General features: G+C 35.3%; 1 protein-coding gene across 2 annotated transcripts in view; it reads left to right on the forward strand.

The window, feature by feature from the left end:
- ABCD3 (ATP binding cassette subfamily D member 3) overlaps positions 1-21,186 on the forward strand; it is a 93,466-nt gene that overhangs the window by 59,398 nt on the left and 12,882 nt on the right. For both annotated transcript variants that reach the window (XM_053591102.1, XM_053591101.1), the window contains exons 5-16: positions 916-985; positions 1,927-2,024; positions 2,388-2,511; positions 5,168-5,224; positions 7,102-7,244; positions 8,797-8,866; positions 11,959-12,028; positions 12,119-12,216; positions 12,319-12,410; positions 14,471-14,562; positions 14,636-14,708; positions 16,105-16,168. In XM_053591102.1, the coding sequence (XP_053447077.1) occupies positions 916-985; positions 1,927-2,024; positions 2,388-2,511; positions 5,168-5,224; positions 7,102-7,244; positions 8,797-8,866; positions 11,959-12,028; positions 12,119-12,216; positions 12,319-12,410; positions 14,471-14,562; positions 14,636-14,708; positions 16,105-16,168 (1,051 nt within the window). The remainder of the gene's footprint in view (positions 1-915; positions 986-1,926; positions 2,025-2,387; positions 2,512-5,167; positions 5,225-7,101; positions 7,245-8,796; positions 8,867-11,958; positions 12,029-12,118; positions 12,217-12,318; positions 12,411-14,470; positions 14,563-14,635; positions 14,709-16,104; positions 16,169-21,186) is intronic.

A 21,186-nucleotide genomic window follows, 5' to 3' on the forward strand; every position in this document is an offset into this window, starting at 1 on the left:
ATGTAAAACAAATTAAAAACAGATAAAAGAGGAATTGGTCTAGTTGAAGTGTGTTGAGGTACCTGAAATTTTTACAGAACCATCCTGAGGCTCCAAGGACCCCTGCTGATCTATTCTGATCTGTCATTTATCCCCAGCAATGGCACTGCCTGCCATCTGTTCTGGTAAAATTTTACCAGAATGTAGCCTCTGTTCGTCTTGGCTGCTTTTGCCCTGCAGTGCAAGAATTGAAGTAGTTATAACATAGACATTATGGTCCAGAAAGCCTAAAATGTTTACTCCTGGCTGAATGCTGTGGCTCACACCTGTAATCCTAGAGCTTTGGGAGGCTGCGGCAGGAAAATTACTTGAGCCCAGGAGTCTAGGCTGCAGTGAACTGTGATTGCGCCACTGCACTCCAGCCTAGGCAACAGAATGAGGACCTTGTCTCAAAAATTACCCTTGACCTTTTATAATACAGAGTTTGCTGATCCTTTATTAGTGTGTCTCCCTGCCATTAGTTCATATTATACAAATGAAAATGAGATGTTAAAATATTTTAAAACAAATAAATGCTACATTTTTCTTATAATAACCCATTCCTGGGGCTATAAAGTAGATAATTATCTTGCCATCTAAACTCCTTTTGTGGCAGTGTAAGCTTTTTAGAAAAATTGCCGTCTCTACCAAGGAAAGAGCTAGTTTTTCTGTTTAATTTTATCATTTACAAGGTAAAGTTCAAGCAAGTTTAAAATGATTACATTTCAAAAGTTGTTAACATGTTTTTACAGTAAAGTGGTTTTGGCCTCTTTCCTTCTTACTGATTCTTTTGATTCAATAGATGTTTCCTAGAGTAATTTCAGAGCTTTACAGAAGTTTTCTTACTGTTAGATTTTGCTTCTTTGCAACTAACACATTGCATGTGGTGGTTTGCAGTGGTATCATTGGTCGTAACAGAAAAGATTTCAAGAGGTACTTACTCAACTTCATCGCTGCCATGCCTCTCGTAAGTTTACGCCTTAAAAATCTTATTTACGTGGGATAAATTTGCATCTTGTTAAAATCTTTGAGGATTTTTACTTATTATATTCTTTAAAGGTTTATTATGTTAAGGTTCCCTTTCAAGTTTAGTTCTGAAATTCTATCATAATTTTTCCATGTAAAGCTTTAAATAGGAAAATTAGAAGGAATTACGTTTGGTTTAATTTCATTTATAGAATGTGTATATGTGGGTGATTTTTTTTTTTTAAACCTTCAGGCCAGGTTTTCTTCAGTATTCAGCAACATTCTATGAAATGGCAGTAGCATTCCTGTTCCAGTTGTGACAACTAAAAATATTTACAGACATTGCCAGTTTTGTGCAGGAGGGTATGCGTCGGGGAGAGCACCGTGGTTGTTTGGGCCATAAACCATTATACTAGTAACTTGAACTACTCGTGTAGTTTAAGTTCAATTGGAATATATTAAAAATAGTTTAATCTAAAACATAAGTGATTTTCTTAGCTTGGTTATTTCATTAGCACTGTAAGAATTTTAGTTCTAAATCTTGGGATAAAAAGGAGAAGCTTGGTTGTAAAATCCAATTTGATCGAACATATGTCAGAAATTCTAGTTTAATAAAGCTCAAGGATGGACATACATAGTTTTTAGACCTCTTAAAATAAAAAATTGAGATACGCAGCATGGATATCAAAGATTGAGATTTGAAGACCAGTGTTTCACAATGTTCTGAGTAAAGTTTGACATATGGTAATTCAAGCCAGTTACGTTTTCTTTAGCTAAAAAGTGCAGGAAAGTAAAACAATTAAAAAAAGTAAAACAATCTATAAATTTGGACTATAAGTTATAAAAATTATAGGTTTGAGACACAGCAAATGATAGAGAACTAAAATTATAACTTAGTAAGTAGAAAGCAAAACCAATAATATATTTGTTTGTTTGTTTTAGATCTCTCTGGTTAATAACTTCTTGAAGTATGGGTTAAATGAGCTTAAATTGTGCTTCCGAGTAAGGCTCACTAAATACCTCTTTGAGGAGTATCTTCAGTAAGTGATAACCTGTTTTTTTGCTTAGTATTCTTCATAATAGTAAACTACTTTGTGTTAAAATATTTAAATTGAACAGTAGTATTTATGAAACTGAGATACAGAAGTTCTTGTTATTTATATGTTTTTCAAGAAGCATATTAGAAATGATCTCTCAGTTATTTGGAACCTAGTTCTGGCTCTTCCATAAATTGGCAAGTCACCATTGTCTGGACCTCTTTCCTTATCTCTAAAATAAGTTAGGGCAACTTTAAGGTCTCTTCTGGCTCCAGACTTTTCTGTTTCTTTGTATTTGCACAAGGCAGTATAAGGTTAATTTTTTTTATAATTTGTTTTAAAATTATTTTCTTATTGTAATTTTAGAGCTTTCACATATTATAAGATGGGAAATCTGGACAACAGAATAGCTAATCCAGACCAGCTGCTTACACAAGATGTAGAAAAATTTTGTAACAGTGTAGTTGATCTATATTCAAATCTTAGTAAGGTAAGTTTCTCTTTTTAAAAATCATTTGTTTAATTTGTTGATTTTGATTCTAAGCAAATGTATATAGAATTGATTTGATGAACAGAAGAGTAACATATATTTAGTGTTTTTATAAGAAAATTAAAGTTACAGTTTTAATTATTTAATTTCTTATATTATTTTTGTGAAATGGCGTTAGCGTCACATAAGCATTTTTGTAAGAATGTACAGGCTGGTAACAGTGAAACTATAGAAATTTGAACTGTCATCTCTTGACCTGTGTACTTGCAGTTGTTGTTAGAATGGACTGGCAGTTTATGTTCCTCATTCCACATTTACAACACTAGATAGAAGAGGACTTCCTTTCTGCCCATTTCTCTGCTTCAGTATCTCTAATTTTAATAGATCATTAAGTAGTAGTCCAAAAAGATGTTACAAGATGGAAGTTTATTTCAGACTTCTAATCACTGTTTTTCCCCTTCTCAGAATATTGTCAGAGCTCTTGATTCTGCTAGGCCTTAACCGGTTTTCTTTTTTCTTTTGTCACTCTTGGTAGAGTACTATGGCGTCAGAGCTCACAGCAACCTCACACTCTTGAGCTTGACCCAGCCTTTTGCCTTAGCCTCCCCAGTAGTTGAGACTGCAGGCACCCACCACAATGCTCGGCTATTTTTTTTTTAAAGAAACCGGGTTTTGCTCTTGCTCAGGCTGGTCTGGAGCTCCTGATCTTAGGCAGTCTACCCACCTCGGTCTCCCAGAGTGCTAGGCTTACAGGTGTGAGCCACCGTGCCCGGCCCAGTTTTCTTTTTTACTGCAATTTCTTTCATTCCTACTTGTATTACTCGCCTTATCTCACTGTCAGTATTACAGCTTTTGCTATGGCCTTCTTATTAAGCTATCTTCTTTGTCTATACCAATGGTTCTCAACCTTATGCCGTGGCCCTTTAATACAGTTCCTGTGGGTCGCAACCTACGGGTTGAGAACCGCTGGTCTACATCTTCTGCCTTGACTAGGACATGTAGTGGGCACCTGTCATGTTGTCCACCCAGCGTCCTCCCCTCCCTCTTCATCTGAGATACTCTGATTCCTGCTCTAATTCACATTACTGCCTTTGGTCTGGGGTAGGAGCTTTTTTCAAACTGGGCTGATTATATCATCTTTGCCCCTGGTTACACGAATTGGCCCATATATCCAGTCTTAGGACAAAAATTTATATAGAAGGGACAGGGTTACATTGTAAGAATAGGAATGCTCCTGCTTCAGCCATGTGGCTGGAAGGAGGATACATGATGCTTAGAAAAGAGATATGTAGCCACAAGAGCATCATTCCTGATGCACAGGCCCACTACTAAGATAACTTTCCACTCACGCCTTACTTAGTGTTTTATTTAGCTCTCCAGAAGCCTTTGCTAACTGATCCCAAACACTAGGAAGTCTAACAATTACATACAGTTTAGTAATCCAGCTTTCTTTTCTGCTCCCATTACCACACTTAAAAGTTTGTTTTTTTTGTGTGTGCAAGCTTATGGGGTCAGGGTGGGGTTATATATAATACTTTTCATGTAATTTTGTAGATATTATGTATTCATTACATCTTAGTGCTTAAGCAAATCTGTAACTTAGGTCTTGACATATCTGTAGCAGAGAGGAATATCAAATGAATTAGTTACAGTGGTGTTTACTGTTTGAAACATCTGTTTGATCTCTGACATGAATTGAGTCATTACTTTCGTTAATAACATTTAACTATACTTGAATTTTATAAGTACCTCTAGCTTCTTGATCTTACGAGGCCAAAAAAAAAAAAAAGAACACCAGAAAAAAAGTTAATGATAGTTAAAGTCAATTAATAAGCCAAGCCGTCTATCCCAGTAATAATGTAGATATTAGGAAGAGGTGTCTATAGTCTTAAAGTGAAAGAGCACAATTTGAGTTTCTTGAAAAACATTTCAGAACATAAGCAGCTGATGGTGGATTAGTTGAGTTGTCTGTATGAGGAAGAGTACATTGATGTATTATTTTAATTCTAAAAGTTAGAGTTTTATATCACAAAATTAGATTCAGAGACTTACTTAATTTAATATATAGATGAGGTGATAAACTAACAGAATCAAACCGTATTAGAGCAGGAAGAAGCTTTTCCCTTTAAAGTGGAGGTACACAGTATAGAAACCAGAAAGGTGGGTGGTGCCTGTGGCTCAAGGAGTAGGGCGCCAGTCCCACATGCCGGAGGTGGTGGGTTCAAACCCAGCCCTGGCCAAAAAAAAACCACAAAAAAAAAAAAAAAAAAAAAGAAACCAGAAAGGTTAGTGGGAGTTTTGGGGTTTTACCTTAGGTCATTTTATTTGGTGTCTTTATATTACATTGAGAAAGTACTAATTTACTAATGGTTAATTATCATAGTAGAGCTATCTTACTCAATGGAAAGTGATAATTATTTTTCCCACTTTATAGTCAGTAGACATTATTCAGGCTGTCTCCATTTTACGTTTCTTGAGATAAAGTGTTATCTTTTATGTTTTCACTGATTGATAGCCTGTTACAGGTCATTATACATGGTCGTACCTCTGCATGTTGATAACTAGATACTAAATATTTTTATATTTAAGACTTTGTACTAGATATCATTCTACGTCTTGTATTTTAATTCTGTGCATTCTAATATTTATTTTACAGCCATTTTTAGACATAGTTTTGTATATCTTTAAGTTAACAAGTGCAATTGGAGCTCAGGTGAGTCTACTTTTATTTTACATTTAAATTGTTATAATAGTCTGTTATGCATAACTTAAAGGTCTGTGTAAATTTTTGTTTATCCCAAAGAATGTGTTTTCACATTGTGTACCTAACAAAGTCTGGTTATAAAATAATACTTTAGAGATTTAAAAAGGACGAGGCTTTTTTATTTTCCTTAAGATAAATAGTTAGAAATACTTTGTAGTATTAAAAACCAGCTGTACTTAAACATTGAACATACATGTGCTTATTGTTGCTGAGTAATGTCCAAAAAGATTTGAATGTTAAAACAGTTTAGAATGAGTATAAAAGTTTCAAGAATATTTTATAACAAGTAAATGGTTGGCTGTTTCATAAGCCTTATCACCCAGTCTCTGATATTTGTGATGGCAAGAAATCACCTTTAAATTTTCTTTGAGTATTCTCATTGAAATCTAACATTAGTCATTTAATGTGTAGTGTTATTGTTATTTGTTTGTAACACAATCATAAAATACTGTGGTGGTTGTATGTGTGTGTATATATATATAGGAGTGTGTGTATGCATTTGGTAGTTAATGAATAAATTACATAGTGATTTTTGTTGCTTTCTGAAACACCAGGGAAAGCAGGTTTTATTTTAATTTTTTTGGTCCATCTTCCTAACTTTTTGCTATCTTGTGATCCAAATTTAATCATTCTTACATCTTATTTTTCTGTTAGCAACTGAATAGGCCCAATCCTTCTTGTTCTATGCTGTAATATTTTTATGTTACTTACTACATTTTTATAATACTTAAATGTGTTTCTATGTCTTCCTGTTAATCTGATCCTGCATTTCTTGAAAGCAGAAACTGTGTTAGTTATCTCTTTGGTCCATATTTGTAGAAGTCGTTGAAATGAATTCAGTTGATCAGATTTAACTTTTTAAAAATCTTGAATACCTAACTATATTCCACAGACATTGTACTAGATTATAGGAATAAAAAATTAAGTGAGACTTAATTCTTGCTAAAGAGGAATTACAATATAGTAAAAGGGGTAGATATTCAAGCAATTATAATGCAGCATAGTAAGTCTAGTAATACGAGTTTCAATAAAGTATTTAGTGCCGGGAAGAATTGGAGTTGATATTTCAGATACTTTGGGGAGCTACCTGGATGTTCATTAGTTATGTCAGGCTTGCCAAACATAAGAACAGCCTCACTGAATAGCATGTTTGGGTAACATTGATTTTAGTATGACAGAGCCCAGGATGTATATGGGAATTAGGGAAGAGACCTGTGAGGAGCTTGGAAAGGTAAGCTTGAATCTTCTCTACCAGGGGATGAGGAGGTCACTTACAAAGTCAGAAGGAACAGCATCTAAAGAAAGATGAACAAGCAAGGAAAGGCAGAGCTTATCTGGTGGAATTGAACTTGCATCTAAACAGTAGTAAGGTAAAGATGTTTGGTACTCGGAAATACTATTTTAGGTTCACAGGAGTGATAGGACTAGACATATAAATTTGGAGTAAGAAGAGAGCTAAGGAAGGAACATTAGCCTTCAAAGAGAAGATCAAAAAGAAGTCTGAGAATTATTGTGATATCCTAAGAGATCATCATAAAGAGAACCAACAGAAAAGTGTTAGATGCTGTAGAAAATAAGAACTGTAGTTGGGAGTACAGAAGAGCTGAGAGGTGAGCTCAGTGGTTGGAGAAGTATATAAACAGTAAAAGTGTAGAGGCTAGTGCATATTTTTATTTTTTCAGAAAAGAAATAAGGGGGAAAAATTCACCAAAGCATCAATTTCTTTCAGTCATTGAGGTTAACTGGAAACAGTGCATGTTCACATCCAATGAACTTATTGTGATATCCTAGAACTTTGTCTTATCTTTCTCTCCCAATAATAATAGGGCCCAGCAAGCATGATGGCCTACTTGGTTGTTTCTGGGCTATTCCTAACGCGACTTAGAAGACCCATTGGAAAGATGACCATAACTGAACAAAAGTATGAAGGAGAATATAGATACGTTAATTCCAGGCTCATCACAAATAGGTAAGGAGAAATGTATTAATACTAAAAAATCCATTTTTATGGATATTGTTGTCATTTATTTGACTCCAGAAAGTCTAGTAACGGTGTTATTGAAATAGTGTGGGTATATGCTTGCTTTGAAAATAATGCATTATAAGGCTCTTAGTTTTTTTTACAAAGTAGCAATCCTCCGTATTTTGAACCATTTTTTGTTAGCCATGGAGTACCCTCTTTGACCTTTCCTTTACCTTCTGTTGACTAATTTTCTGTCAATTCCTACTTAAAACATAGTTAAGATACAATTCAAATTTGCTTACAATACTTGTTCAAGGAAAATTTTATCTTAGTTTATCCGCAAGTTTTTTTTTTTTTTTTTTTTTTTTTTTAATTTGGCCGGGGCTGGGTTTGAACCCGCCACCTCCGGCATATGGGACCGGCGCCCTACCCGCTGAGCCACAGGCGCCGCCCATATCCGCAAGTTTTTAAGACTGTTGGTAATACTCAGCAGAATTACTATTTCAGTGCATGTTTCTCTACCTATTTTCCAAATAGTTTAAAATCTAAAATGGGGAGTGGAATAGCAAAACTGAGAAATTTGGAGCTAGCCATACAACAGGGTATCCCAAAAGGCACCATACATACAGAAAATGGGAAATTGTGTTGCTAAATATACCTTTATTAATAAAATATCCTTAAGGATATCTTTAAAAACAGGTATAAGGAATTTTTTTATTATATTTTCAGTAAAAATGAGATTGAAACCTATTGTATCAATGTATAAACTGCTTATTTATAAAATCCATTACAAAATCTTATAAAATATATACAGAATATTTTGTTGATATATAAATATAAAAAATATAAAATATGAGCTTATAATTTTTCCTATGTATGGGAACCTCTGGTATACCTTGAATAAACTTCAGGGTTGGATATGAGTTAGAATTTCAGCTCCTTGACTTGCTGGCTATGTGACTTTCACAAATTTGCTTAACTATCATGCACTGAACTTTCCTTCATCCATAAAATGCCTTTTTTTCTTTTCTCTTTTAAGCATAAAGTACAAGACAAAATGCCTTTTTTTTTTTTTTGTTAATATACATGTGGGCCTTGTGTGCTCATTTAGGCCAGCTCAAGAAAGGGGGAATTGTTGTGAGGATGTGATGGGATTGTAGGGTTCTCCCTAGGACTGACACTGTGAAGCCATCAGGGCTTGGCCTGTTTTTTTTGTTGTTGTTGTTTGTTTTTTACAGAGGCCATACGTTAAGGCATCACTATCATCTTTTTGAAGTTTCTAAGAATTAGCCCAGCATATCTTTCCCAGCCAGGCTGCAGGTGTCTGATCTGCAGGGGTTGCAGTCTGGTGTATGGGCAGTCTGGTGTGTATTCTGTGCCCACATCAGCTGAGTAAGGAGCAGGATCTCAAGTGCAGGCCATAGCTTGAGATAAATCAGATAAGCTCTTAGTCACAGAATGCCCATTTAAATATAAAAGTTCAGTCATTAAGTACCTTATTTCAGTTATTGTCAGGCATAGGTAACTTTAAAATTAATTGAATTATTTTCTTTAATAGTGAAGAAATTGCCTTTTACAATGGAAATCAAAGAGAAAAGCAGACAATCTACTCAGTCTTCCGAAAATTGGTAAGAAAGCATACTTGAAGCTCACATGTTTATAGAAAGAAATTTTTTTTTTGCCTATGCCAGGAGATATATATTTAAATCAACATATATATGCATATATTATTATATATGCATACCTTAAGGATATCTTTAAAAACAGGTATAAGGAATTTTTCTATTATATTTTCAATAAAAATGAGATTGAAAACTATTGTATCAATGTACAAATTGCTTATTTATAAAAATGGATAGATTTATTAAGATAATCTTCAGCGTATTTTTACAGTGCTTGCTTAGAGATCTTATTTAATGTTTCCCACACAAAGAATTTGTCCCTGTAGCCTTCATGAACATACAGTGAAGATTATTATTTAGAGCAGGGATTAGCAAACTTTTCTTTCTGTAAAGGGCAAGATAGTCTTCAGATCAACCGTCTCTGTTGGAGCTCTTCAGCACTGCTACTCAAAAGTAGCCCTACATAAACGAATGGATGTGGCTATGGTCTAATAAAACTTAATGTACAAAAACAAGTAGCAGGCTGGATTTGGCCTGTGGATCATAGTTTACTGAACTTTTTTTCTTTTTACAGAAGGGAAAGTTGCTGACCCTTGCTGTTAGAACATAAACATTGCTTATGAAAGCTATACTTCATTGTTTTATTTACTTACCACTTAAGAAATTTGAATCCAAGTAATTTTACTCATTCATTCAGAGGATACTGAGTGCTATCTAGGCACTGTGCTTGTTCCAGGTGCTGAAGATAACGGTGATGAACTTGTTCAGGGGTCCTCAAACTGCGGCCTGCGGGCCACACGAGGCGGTGTGATTGTATTTGTTCTTGTTTTGTTTTTTTACTTCAAAATAAGATATGTACAGTGTGCATAGGAATTTATTCATAGTTTTTTTTTTTTTTTAAACTATAGTCCGGCCCTCCAACCATCTGAGGGACAGTGAACTGGCCCCCTGTTTAAAAAGTTTGAAGTTTGTGAAATTAAATACATATATGTTTTAGATGATTTAGAAAGGTTAAAGAGATTGTCGTTTTAAATGATTTCTGAAATCAGACTTTTACCTTACCAATATTGACACTACTGAACTTTAAGAGTACTCACTGATAGAAGGCATTAAGGCAGTTTTCCAGGCTGCCGTTCATCAGCTTTTTTTTCATATGGCTTTCTTATCCTCATATCCCATTAGATTTGCAGCCCAGGTGTTAACACCTTGTTGAGGCTTTGCCTTCTCTGATTAGCTTATTAAAATGGTCTCCAACAGTTTGTTTCACTCATCTGTTTCCTTGAAGGCGTATATAATCAGCCTTCCATATCTGTGGGTACTGCATTCATGGATTCAACCATTCACAGATTGAAAATACTTGGGAACGGCTCGGTGCCCATAGCACAGTGGTTACAGTGCCAGCACATAACCAAGGGTGGCGGGTTCAAACCCAGTCTGGGCCAGCTAAACAACTGCAACAAAAAAAAAAATAGTTAGGCTTTGTGGCGGGTGCCTGTAGTCCCAGCTACCTGGGAGGCTGAGGCAAGAGAATCACTTAAGCCCAAGAGTTGGAGGTTGCTGTGAGCTGTGACGCTACGACACTCTACCGAGGGCAACATAGTGAGACTTTGTCTCAAAAAAGAAAAAGAAAATAGTTGGGAAAAAAATTGTGTCTGTACTTAACATGTACAGACTTTGTTCTTGTCATTTTTCCCTAAATAATGCAACTATTAGTATAACAACTTATGTAGCATTTACATTGTGTTAGGTATTATAAGTAATCTAGACATGACTTAAAGTGTAGAGATGTATATAGGTTATATGCAAATATTACACAATTGTATATGAGAGACTTTATACCAGCATCTGTACATTTTGGTGTGAGGGACATCCTGGAACCAGTTCTCCTTGGATAGGGAGGAACTACTGTATTGCCTTCTGTAATTATCTTGTATGTTTACTATTTATCTCTTTCATTAGAATGTAAATTCTAACAATTAGCTCAGGGACCTTCGTGTTACAGTCCTTGTTAGATCCTCAGCTTGAGCACAGTATGATGCATGATAGGCATGGAGCAAATGTTCCAGACATGGGTCTAGGTTGTAAGGTTGTAAGCTACTTTGTACTCTGGAAGCCACATTTTAGTAGAGGAGAGAGTAAATATGTACACAACTGGATGTTCTATATAATTACATGTAGTAATAAATTCTGTGACCAAAAATGAAGCAGAATAAAGGGATAGAAATGATGTCGTTACCTTGTTGTTTTATCCAGAATGGCTAAGAAGGTCTTAAGGAGGTGACATTTAGTCCATTAGTTAGAAACCCACATGAAGTAAAGGAGCTAGTTGCAAAATGTAAATATCTAGGAAGAAAGTATGCCTGGCAGAGGAAACAGCAAGAGGAAAGACAGGAGGAAAGACCAATGCCTGAATGAGAAACCATTATTTCTGGAGCTCAGTAAGAAGGGGCGAAATAGAAGAAGATGAACTTGAAAATAGAGCCTGATGCCGATCTTACAGGACCTTGAATAATCTGCTAGATGGACAATTTGAGAACACTAAAACTCCAGAATAAAAAAACATTTTGGGGCTTATGATTTTGAGATAATGTGTGCTCATGGAGTTGGGCTGTGTGGCATTGATCTACATTAGCAGTTGGTTCAGATTGGGTGTAGTGTAATTTTTATAGAAGTGTCTCCACCAAAAGCAAAACATTGAATGTCAGTCTGGATGGCTAGTGTTTTTTGCCCAAATTGGCTTGTCCCTGATTCATTTGCTTTGGTTGCTGATCCGTTTGGGGACACATGTACCTGAGAGTACTGTGAACACAATAGCATTGTATTCTGTTACACACAAGAGAAACAACCTTGTTAAAGTTGTTTATGTAATTTACATTGTGTTTGCATAAAAATTGTTTTCTTGAAGTCTTTGTTTGGCATCTGCTCTGCAGTTAGCTTTTGTGCTCAGTGAGGTATGATATACAATATAATCAGAAATCTTAGGCACTCAGTAAATATTTATTGAATAAATGAATTATATAGTTTGTTTTATCCTCCTGGTAGATTGATTTTCTTGAAAAAGAAAAACATTAATACATTTTGCTTTTCTTTGCTGCCAGGTTGAACACCTACATAATTTCATTTTGTTCCGGTTCTCTATGGGGTTCATTGATAGTATAATTGCCAAATGTAAGTATGATTTAAAAAATACCATGCCATAAAATTTGTGGGAAAAGTGAAGTATTATTAATATTTTAAATCTTGACTGTTTTGTTTTAGACCTTGCCACTGTAGTTGGTTACCTAGTTGTCAGTCGTCCTTTCTTAGATTTATCTCACCCTCGACATCTCAAGAGTTCACATTCAGAACTTCTGGAGGTAAAGTACTAATAATACAATGAAAATTTAAAAATAAACATAAAGCTTAGTTTGTAATTTTACAAGTGTAAGTGAAAACTAACATTTATTTCTTTTTTTAAGGATTACTATCAAAGTGGAAGAATGCTTTTGCGTATGTCTCAAGCTCTGGGTCGAATAGTTTTGGCTGGGCGTGAAATGACTAGATTGGCTGGGTAAGATTGGTAATAACGAGCAGTTCCAGAAAATAATTTAAAATATGTTATCCTTAATGATTGTGCTCATCTGGTTTTGATAGAAGATTAAGGAAGATTTTTCTCCGACTGTGAACCTTTCATATTTCCCGAAGCTAGCTGTTTTAAAACATCTTACACTAGGCTAGAGATTCTCAAGCTGTTTGCTCTGTGGATATGGGTATTTGATATGTGGGAAATGTTGAATCATGGCAGTCTTTTCTTACTTAATTCATGGAAAATTAATGAATAGAATTTCCTCACTTGAACTTTTTTGTCTACTACCATACTTTTTTTTTTTTTTTTTTTGAAGATGTTTTGATACTAGCAACCTAGCAAAACAGATGAGCAGAGATGAACTTGATTTTAATGGAGAAGGATGAAAGACGTTAACTTACGGTTAACTGTAGATTCAGGTGTAAATATGGTCATATTGTCGAGGAGAAAAATTATTCTTAGACCATATAGTGGAATTAAATATTTCAGTATTTCAAATCTTAGTAGAAAGGGTACAGTGTGGTTTAAAGAACAAGGTAATGTAAAAAGTACCATCACTTTTAAGTTACTTGAAGAAATTTGGGGACTTAAGATCTTTCCTAGGGCTACGATCCATCTTCATATTTCTTTCTCTTTTTCTTTTTCTTTCCCCTTTCCTCCTGTGGCAGTTAAGGTCTTCATGGCAAGATACAAGTTCTTAACTACCATGAGTATCTTTCTCTTGAATGCTAACGTTTTTCCTACTTGTTGATAAACTTTTCTTGTGCCTTTATAGTTCAAGGTATATAAGGTACTTCTGTTCCTTTCAGAGGTTGGTTGGTGGGTTCTTTGGTTGATCGGTTGCATTTTTCATTCTTTCTTTAAACCCCTTTATTGATAGCCGGGCGTTGTGGCGGGCGCCTGTAGTCCCAGCTACTCGGGAGGCTGAGGCAAGAGAATCGCGTAAGCCCAGGAGTTGGAGGTTGCTGTGAGCTGTGTGAGGCCACGGCACTCTACCGAGGGCCATAAAGTGAGACTCTGTCTCTACAAAAAAAAAAAAAAAAAAAAACCCTTTATTGAGGTATGATTGACATATCAAGAGCTGTACACATTCAATGTATACAGTTGGGTGAATATGGGTATAAGCTGTGCACCTATGAAACAATCCAAACCGTAAACAAATCCATCATCTCCCAAAGTTTTTTTAAAAAGGTTTATGCTTATTATTCACAGAAAAAATCCTGTTTTGTTCTTTGATACAGAATACTTTACTCTTTTAACTGCCTAGTGTCTTATCATCAGTTTTGATTTCTCTCTATTGACACAGTGATTCCCATCTATTAAGAACTCTTCCAGCCTGAGCAAGAGCAAGACCCTGTGTCTACTAAAAATAGAAAAGTTAGCTGGGCTTCATGGTGCTCACCTGTAGTCTCGGCTACTCGGGAGGCTGAGGCTGGAGAATCATTTGAGCCCAAGAATTTGAGGTTTCAGTGAGCTACTATGATACTGTTGCACTACCTGGGGTGACAAATTGAGACTCTGTCTCCAAAAAGGAAAAAAAAAAAAGAACTCTTCATCTTTTTTCCTTTTCAGAAAGAGGGAATCTTCCGAATTCTTCCCAGTTTGCAGGAAGGCAGCATACATTTGACATACATATAATAAATGCCTTCCTCACATAGAAAGGTCACCTTTATGTGACGTTTTGTAAGTCTCTCCAGCAAGAACTCAGGGTCTTGGGTCTAAGGAATGTACAAGTGGTAGTCATTTTGTAGTACCCTTAAGAAACTTCATAAAAGTTGAGTAGCAGACAACTGCCTTGACTTGTTTATTGATGGAGTATCTGTTGTGTTGGGATCCTATGAAACCTCTTCCCTTATCCCCACAAAACAAAACATGCGTACTGTCATTAAAACCTTATGTTGATGAGACTTCTTTTAGGTTGTTTGATTTATACTAAATTGTATAAATTTGATTTACACTAATTTTAAGAACTTCAGTTAAGTTTGTATAAAAGATATAATATTCTGGAATTTTGATTATGGTTTCTTTTTTTAAAACAATTTTAGCTTTACTGCTCGGATTACAGAATTAACACAAGTACTAAAGGATTTAAATCATGGCAAATATGAACGCACAATGGTCTCGCAACAAGAAAGGGGTAAATATGAATGTCACAGTTTTAAGTGTTTCCTGATATAATGTGATGCTTTAATACTTATTTTCTATTTAAGGTATTGAAGGAGTACAAGTCATTCCCTTGATACCTGGTGCTGGAGAAATCATTAATGCAGATAACATTATAAAGTACGTACAGGAGAAGGTTCTTTAGTACTGTAAACCTTTGTCAGATTTCATAATAGCTTTTCTCTTTCAGCTTACAATTGCGTAGTGTTTAAGATTTCCTTTCCCTTTTTAAAAACAATTTTGAGGTATCCTTGACATAAAAGTTATGTATATTTAAAATGTACAACGTGACATTTTGATACACGTATACATTGTGAAATGATTATTGCATTTCAGCTAATTAACTTATCTGTCACCCCTGCATGGTTACTGTGTGTGTATGTGTGATGAGAGTTTAATTTTATTCTATCTTAGCAGTTTTGAAGTATACAGTATGGTATTTTTAACTGCTGTCCCTATACTGTACATTAGATCTTCAGAGCTTGTTCATCTTATATCAGCAAAACTTTCTGCCCTTTGAACATCATCATCCCTACTACCATCCTACTCTCTGCTTCTGTGAGCTTGATTATTTTAGAGTTCACATACAAGTACAATCATACAGAGTTTCTCTTTTTGTCTTGCTTATTTTGCTAGCATAATGTCTTCCAGCCCCATCTATATTTAAAATAGCAGAATTCCCTTCTTTGTGAAGACTAAGTAATAACCTAGAAAGGATATGTGTGTGTGTGTGTGTGATGAATTTCTATCATGCAGCCTGTCTTCTCAGTTCCAGATAGCATTTCTCTAGAACAGCACTGTCCGATAGAACTTTCTGTGATACTGGACATGTTCTGTTATCTGTGCTATCCAGAACAATAACCACATGTGGATGTTGAATGCTTAAAATATGACTAGTACAGCTAAGGAACTGAGTTATATTTAATTTTGATTAATATAATTTTAAATAACTGCAAGTGACTAGTGGCTACTGTATACACACATACCCACACCCATTGTGTTTTTTTTATCCTTTCATTACTCAGAGGACATTTAGTTTCCATATTTTGTCTGTTGCAGATAGTGCTGTAGTGAACGTGGGAGTACATCTTTGAGATACTGATTTTATTTCCTTTGCTAGATACCCAGAGTGAGATTCCTAGATCATGATATTTCTGATTTTTTGAGGAACTTCCAAACTGTTTTCAATAATGGCTGTACCTTCCACCAACAATGTACAGGCATTCCCTTTTCTCCACATCTTAGCCAATACTTATCTGTTGTCTTTGCATCTGTGATAAACTTTAATGTTTGGCACCTTGACAGGCCTGAAGTGTTCATTGTAGTTTTGATCAGCAGCTGCCTAACATGTTGGGCACCATTTTTATATGCCTATTGACCAGCTGAGTCCCCTTCTAAGAAGTGTTTATTTAGGTCATTTGCCCATTTTTTAATGAGTTATTTGAATTTCTGGTATTGAATTATATGAATTCTTTATACATTTTAAAAGTATCCTTTTTATTAATTTCCTCAATAGGTTTGATCATGTTCCTTTAGCAACACCAAATGGAGATGTCTTGATCCGAGACCTTAATTTTGAGGTAAGTTTTTAAATACATAAAAGCTTGAATGGTTGTCAAAAGATGAACTGAAAAACTGTTGTCTGAATATTTAAATTAATTTTAAGGCTTGACTTTGTCTCTGAATCCACAGAATTGCTATAAAATTAAGTCTTTGAAACACTTAGAAATCTATTTTTCTTAACTGACAGGGCTTTAAAATTTCAACTACTACTATCAAAAACCTTTTTTCAAGTAAAGGCCATATCAAGAGAGCCGTAGAAGATGTAGTTAATTGAAATCTCCAGTATAGACTGAATATTGAAACATGCAAATATATTTTTAGTTTCCTTAAATTAAAAAAAAAACAACTTATGGTTTGGTTGGTATTGTTTTGACTGTGCAAGAGGGTTTACACCTATAAAAACAAAATACAGACTTTTTTTATTACAGATGAAAATAGTGGAAGAGCAGCACAGTAGTGCTGCAGTAGTGACCCACGCCAAGTGAATATTGACGCTGATTCAGTGTATTCTTTTAATGAAATGGGATGTGGCAGGCAGACTAAACAGAGTTTCTGTATGATTTGTTAGACTCACAAATCTGAAGGTTAGTATTAGGTCATGTGTATGTTGTGACTTTATGAATAGTTCAGATGTGGAATCTTTCCATCACATACGCCCTCCCACTTCAGATGGCTTTCCTCTAGAGCAGCACTGTCCCATAGGACTTCCTATGATGGTGGAAATGTTCTGTACGCGCTGTCCAGGCCAATAACCACGTGTGGATCTTGAGCACTTGACATGTGACTAGTACAGCTGAGTAACTGAATTTTACATTATATTTAATTTTGATTAATGTAATTTTGAATTAAATAGCCGCATGTGACTAGTGGCTACTGTATTGGACAGCACAACTCTAGAATTCCTCTTTGCATGCTTATGTATGTGGCCTTCTGTAATTTGTGTTTGATGTGATCCCTCCCGCCCCAGTGGCTTTCACTGAAGGCATGTAGTCTGATAGTTTATAAAACGAGTATAATTATTGGATTTGTTTTTAGATTGTTGCAGTCTTAGGTAAATCTTCAATTTTTCTGCTCTTAGTAATTTATGTTTGTTAAGTACATCTTACTTCTCAAGGAACCGTAACAATGGAACATGTTAGTTGTGGGGGTACCTTGAACTTATTTAATAACGCATATCATATCATTATCATGTTTATTTTAAAGCCAGGAAACACAAGAGGAAGTACAGAACATGTAAATACAGTTGGTAAATACTGAATGACTTCAAGTGTGACAGAAGTGTTTTTTCACTTAGCTTTTGGTACTCCGTTTACTTGAGTGCTCCCCTTGTCAAGTAGGTACCCAGGCTTGAGTGCCAGCAGCCCTTTTCTTCCCACCACACAGAGGTAAAAAGGGACTTGAGAGTTTTTTACGGAAGAAGCCAGTAGCCTTTAGCCCTTTCTCATCACTTCTGTCTTTGTGTGCAAACAAAATACACCAACAATAGAGGCGTAGGTGCAGCTTACGCCTGGCGGAAGGCATTGGGATCTGTACAGGCAGACACACGGAGTGTGGTCCATAATGCTATTTTGTTACAAAATTACCACGCTAAAGCTGTCACTTTCCTTTTAGTCCAAAGCCTTTTCTTTTAGTCCAGAATTTGGACTTAAGAATTCCAATTAATTAAATGTTTGAATTTAAATACTTCTGGCCAGTTCTTGCATCTTCACTTTATACAGTCTTAAAAAGATCTTTAACATTTTGCCCCTCTTTTTGGTTTCATTTGGGAAGTCTTGGGTCCTCAGTTACGCCCATACTCGTTCAGGGTTTCTCTTGTAACTGTGTTCCTTCTGACCTGGTGTCTAGCCTGTCATTGTTTTCTCCTCCACTGGGAGGTGATTGTTTAATTTCTGTCCTTTTGGCCCACTGTTATGAACTCCTATTTCTTTCTGACTTAAGGTATTCTAAATTGACTTGGCTTTTTCACATTCATTCTGTTTTCCCCATCACAGGCTTTATAGAGTCAACAAATATCCTTCAGTTTCTTGTAAACCTCCAGTTACTTTTCTATCTATCTGGTTCACTTAAAAATACAGATTTCCTACACTTTCAAAAAGGAGTAGGAAACCATTTAATTAATAACTCCCTGAACCTCAGGACCTTCCTAGGGCATTGCTGTTGTAGTTGGAGTACAGATATTATTTATAATAACCTTGCTTTATCAGGAATATTCAGTACATTAGATTTTCTAGGACAAGGAAATATATAATGGTTTAGAAAGAAGTCCACCAAAATGATTTTTTTATTTTTACATATACATGTGTGGTTAGGTTTTTATTTTCTTTTTGCCTTCACAAAATTAAAAAGGTTTAAAATTTAATAACAATAATAATGTTTAAGATAAGTATTAGAAACAAAAACCTTGTAAAAAATGAACAAACATAAATACATTCAGAAAAGGAATCAGACATTTGCTATATTGAAATATTAAGCAATAACAATAATAATGCAAAGAAAGTAACATTCACATTGTCAAATAAGAGTATGTCTAATTATAGAATGCTTTGACTCTGAGATTCAGTATGGAGTCATCAGTTAACTTATTTTTTTTAAGTATCAAAAAATAGACAACTAATATTTATAAATAAAGTAAAAGATAATTTGAAAAAACAGATCATGATAAATCGTATAGACAATAGAAAAAGAAGAAATACATCAATACCATTCTACTTGATCTGGGTACACCTGATATTAAAGTTGGAGAAAATGTATTATTATAAAGGAGAAATTACAAACATATGTCACTTATAAATGAGGATACAATATCCTAAACAACATATTAACATGTTGGGTTAAAAATTAATGTTTAAGTAATATACTTTGGTCAAAATTAAAACCAATTTATGTGAAAATTTGTCACTATTTTCTTTTCTTGTTTTTTTTTTTTCTTCTTTTCCTTTCCCTCAGCCCTTCCCTCCTTCTCTCTCTGAATCCTATGTACTCAATTTTGATTTGAAGACAATTAATGACATGGTGGGGCATGAGGGAAGGGGAGAGTACCAAAATGATTTTTTAAAAATAATTTCTTAGAAAAAGTTCATTCACCTGGAAAAGCGATTTAGCATAGCTCATGTTTTAACAGTGATACGCATAAGTTATATTATTATAGATCGACTGTTAGGCTAATTCATTTTAATATTTAAAAATTGTGATAAAAGTATAACATAAAAATTTGCCTCTTAAACCATTTTAAAATACAAATCAGTGGCATTAAGTATATTTACAATGTTATGCAACCATCACCACTGTCCATTTCCAGAATTTTTTCATTTTCTCAAATAAAAATGCTGTACCTGTTAAATAATGCCATTCCCTCAATTCCTTCCTCTCCCTATCCCCAGAGAGCCTCTTAATTCTTTCTCTGAATTTGACTATTCCAGGTACCTCATATAAGTGGAATCATACATTTGCCCTTTTGAGTCTGGTTTATTTCACTTAGCAATAATGTTTTCAAGGTTCATCTATGTTGTAGCGTGTATCAGAATTTCTTTCCTTTTTCCGGTTGTATGTGTTTATCATCTTTTGCTTATCCATTTGTCCTCCTGTGTTGCTTCTATCTTTCGGTTCTTTTGAATAATGCTGACAGCTCTCCGTTTCATTGCAGTAAAAGCCAGAGTTCTTGGCGGCCCCTGTGGCTCAAAGGAGTAGGGCGCTGGCCCCATATGCCAGGGGTGGCAGGTTCAAACCCCCCCCATCCCCACCCCTGGCCAAAAAAACTGCAAAAAAAAGGCCAGAGTTCTTGCAATGGCTCACAATACCTTGCAGTAATTGCCTGCCACCCCCAGCCCATCTGTGACCTCCCTGCTTCCTTTCCCTTCTGTACTTCATTCCTCATTCTTTTCTGGCCAAATCAGCTGCCTTTCTGTTTTTTGAATGGGACAGGTTCATTCTTGCTTCAGGGCTTTTGTACCAGGCTTTGTGGGTAAAGCTGGGGCTGGGACACTCAGTCTTCTTACAAATAAATCCCGATTTACTTCTTTTTAAGTTTCGCCCTGGTGTCATTTTCTTCTTTCTTTTCTTTTCTTTTTTTTTTTTTCTGAGGCAGAGCCTCAAGCTGTCACCCTGGGTGGAGTGCTATGGCATCACAGCTCACAGCAACCTCTAACTCCTGGGCTGAAGCAATTCTCCTGTCTCAGTCTCCCAAGTAACTGGGACTACAGGTGCCAGCCACAATGCCCGGCTATTTTTAGGTTGTAGTTGTCATTGTTGTTTGGCGGGCCCAGGCTGGATCCAAACCCACCAGCTCTGGTGTATGTGGCTGGCACCTTCTGGCACCTTAGCTGCTTGAGCTACGAGTGCCAAGCCGGGTGTCATTTTCAATGAGGTCTGCTCTGACTACTTTAAAAATGCAACTTCCCCCACTCCTACGCCTCCTGATCCTGATTCATTGTTTTTCTTCATGGCATTTATTTTCTAACATTTAATTTGCTTACCTATTATGTGTATTCTTTATTATATGTTTCTCCTCACTAGAATGTAACCAATAAGGGCAGGGCTTTTTTTTTTTTTTTTTATTCTTTTACTAATGTAGTCCCATTGCCTAGAACAGAATCTGACATAGAATATTCAGAAAGTATAACATTTATTGAATGAACCTAAGGCTTACCAGTTTAGGGAATTTGTTGGAGGTATGTTACATAGCTACTGAAATAACCCATATCTCTGTAATGTCTTCTTTCCTATTGTGCTACATTGGTGTTTAATGTTATACTCTAGAATTATAACAGATTTTCTGATCCTTTATAGAGTTAATTATGGTCTTATAAGACCACAAGCCTAGAACTTAACCACTCTTTACATGTTCCATATATGTTGTTGCAGAATAATTTAGTGGCACTTGTAAATGTTTATCACGTATGTAATACTTTGATCCAACACTTCTAATTCCTAATAATCTACTCCAGAGAAACATTCTCATTAGTGGTTCGGTTTCTTGCTAACTCAGATGCTCATTGGAGTATTATCTAAAGGAGCAAAACAATAGGTAGACAATAGG

Source organism: Nycticebus coucang, chromosome 5 (genome assembly GCF_027406575.1).
Source record: "Nycticebus coucang isolate mNycCou1 chromosome 5, mNycCou1.pri, whole genome shotgun sequence".
NCBI lineage: Eukaryota > Metazoa > Chordata > Mammalia > Primates > Lorisidae > Nycticebus > Nycticebus coucang.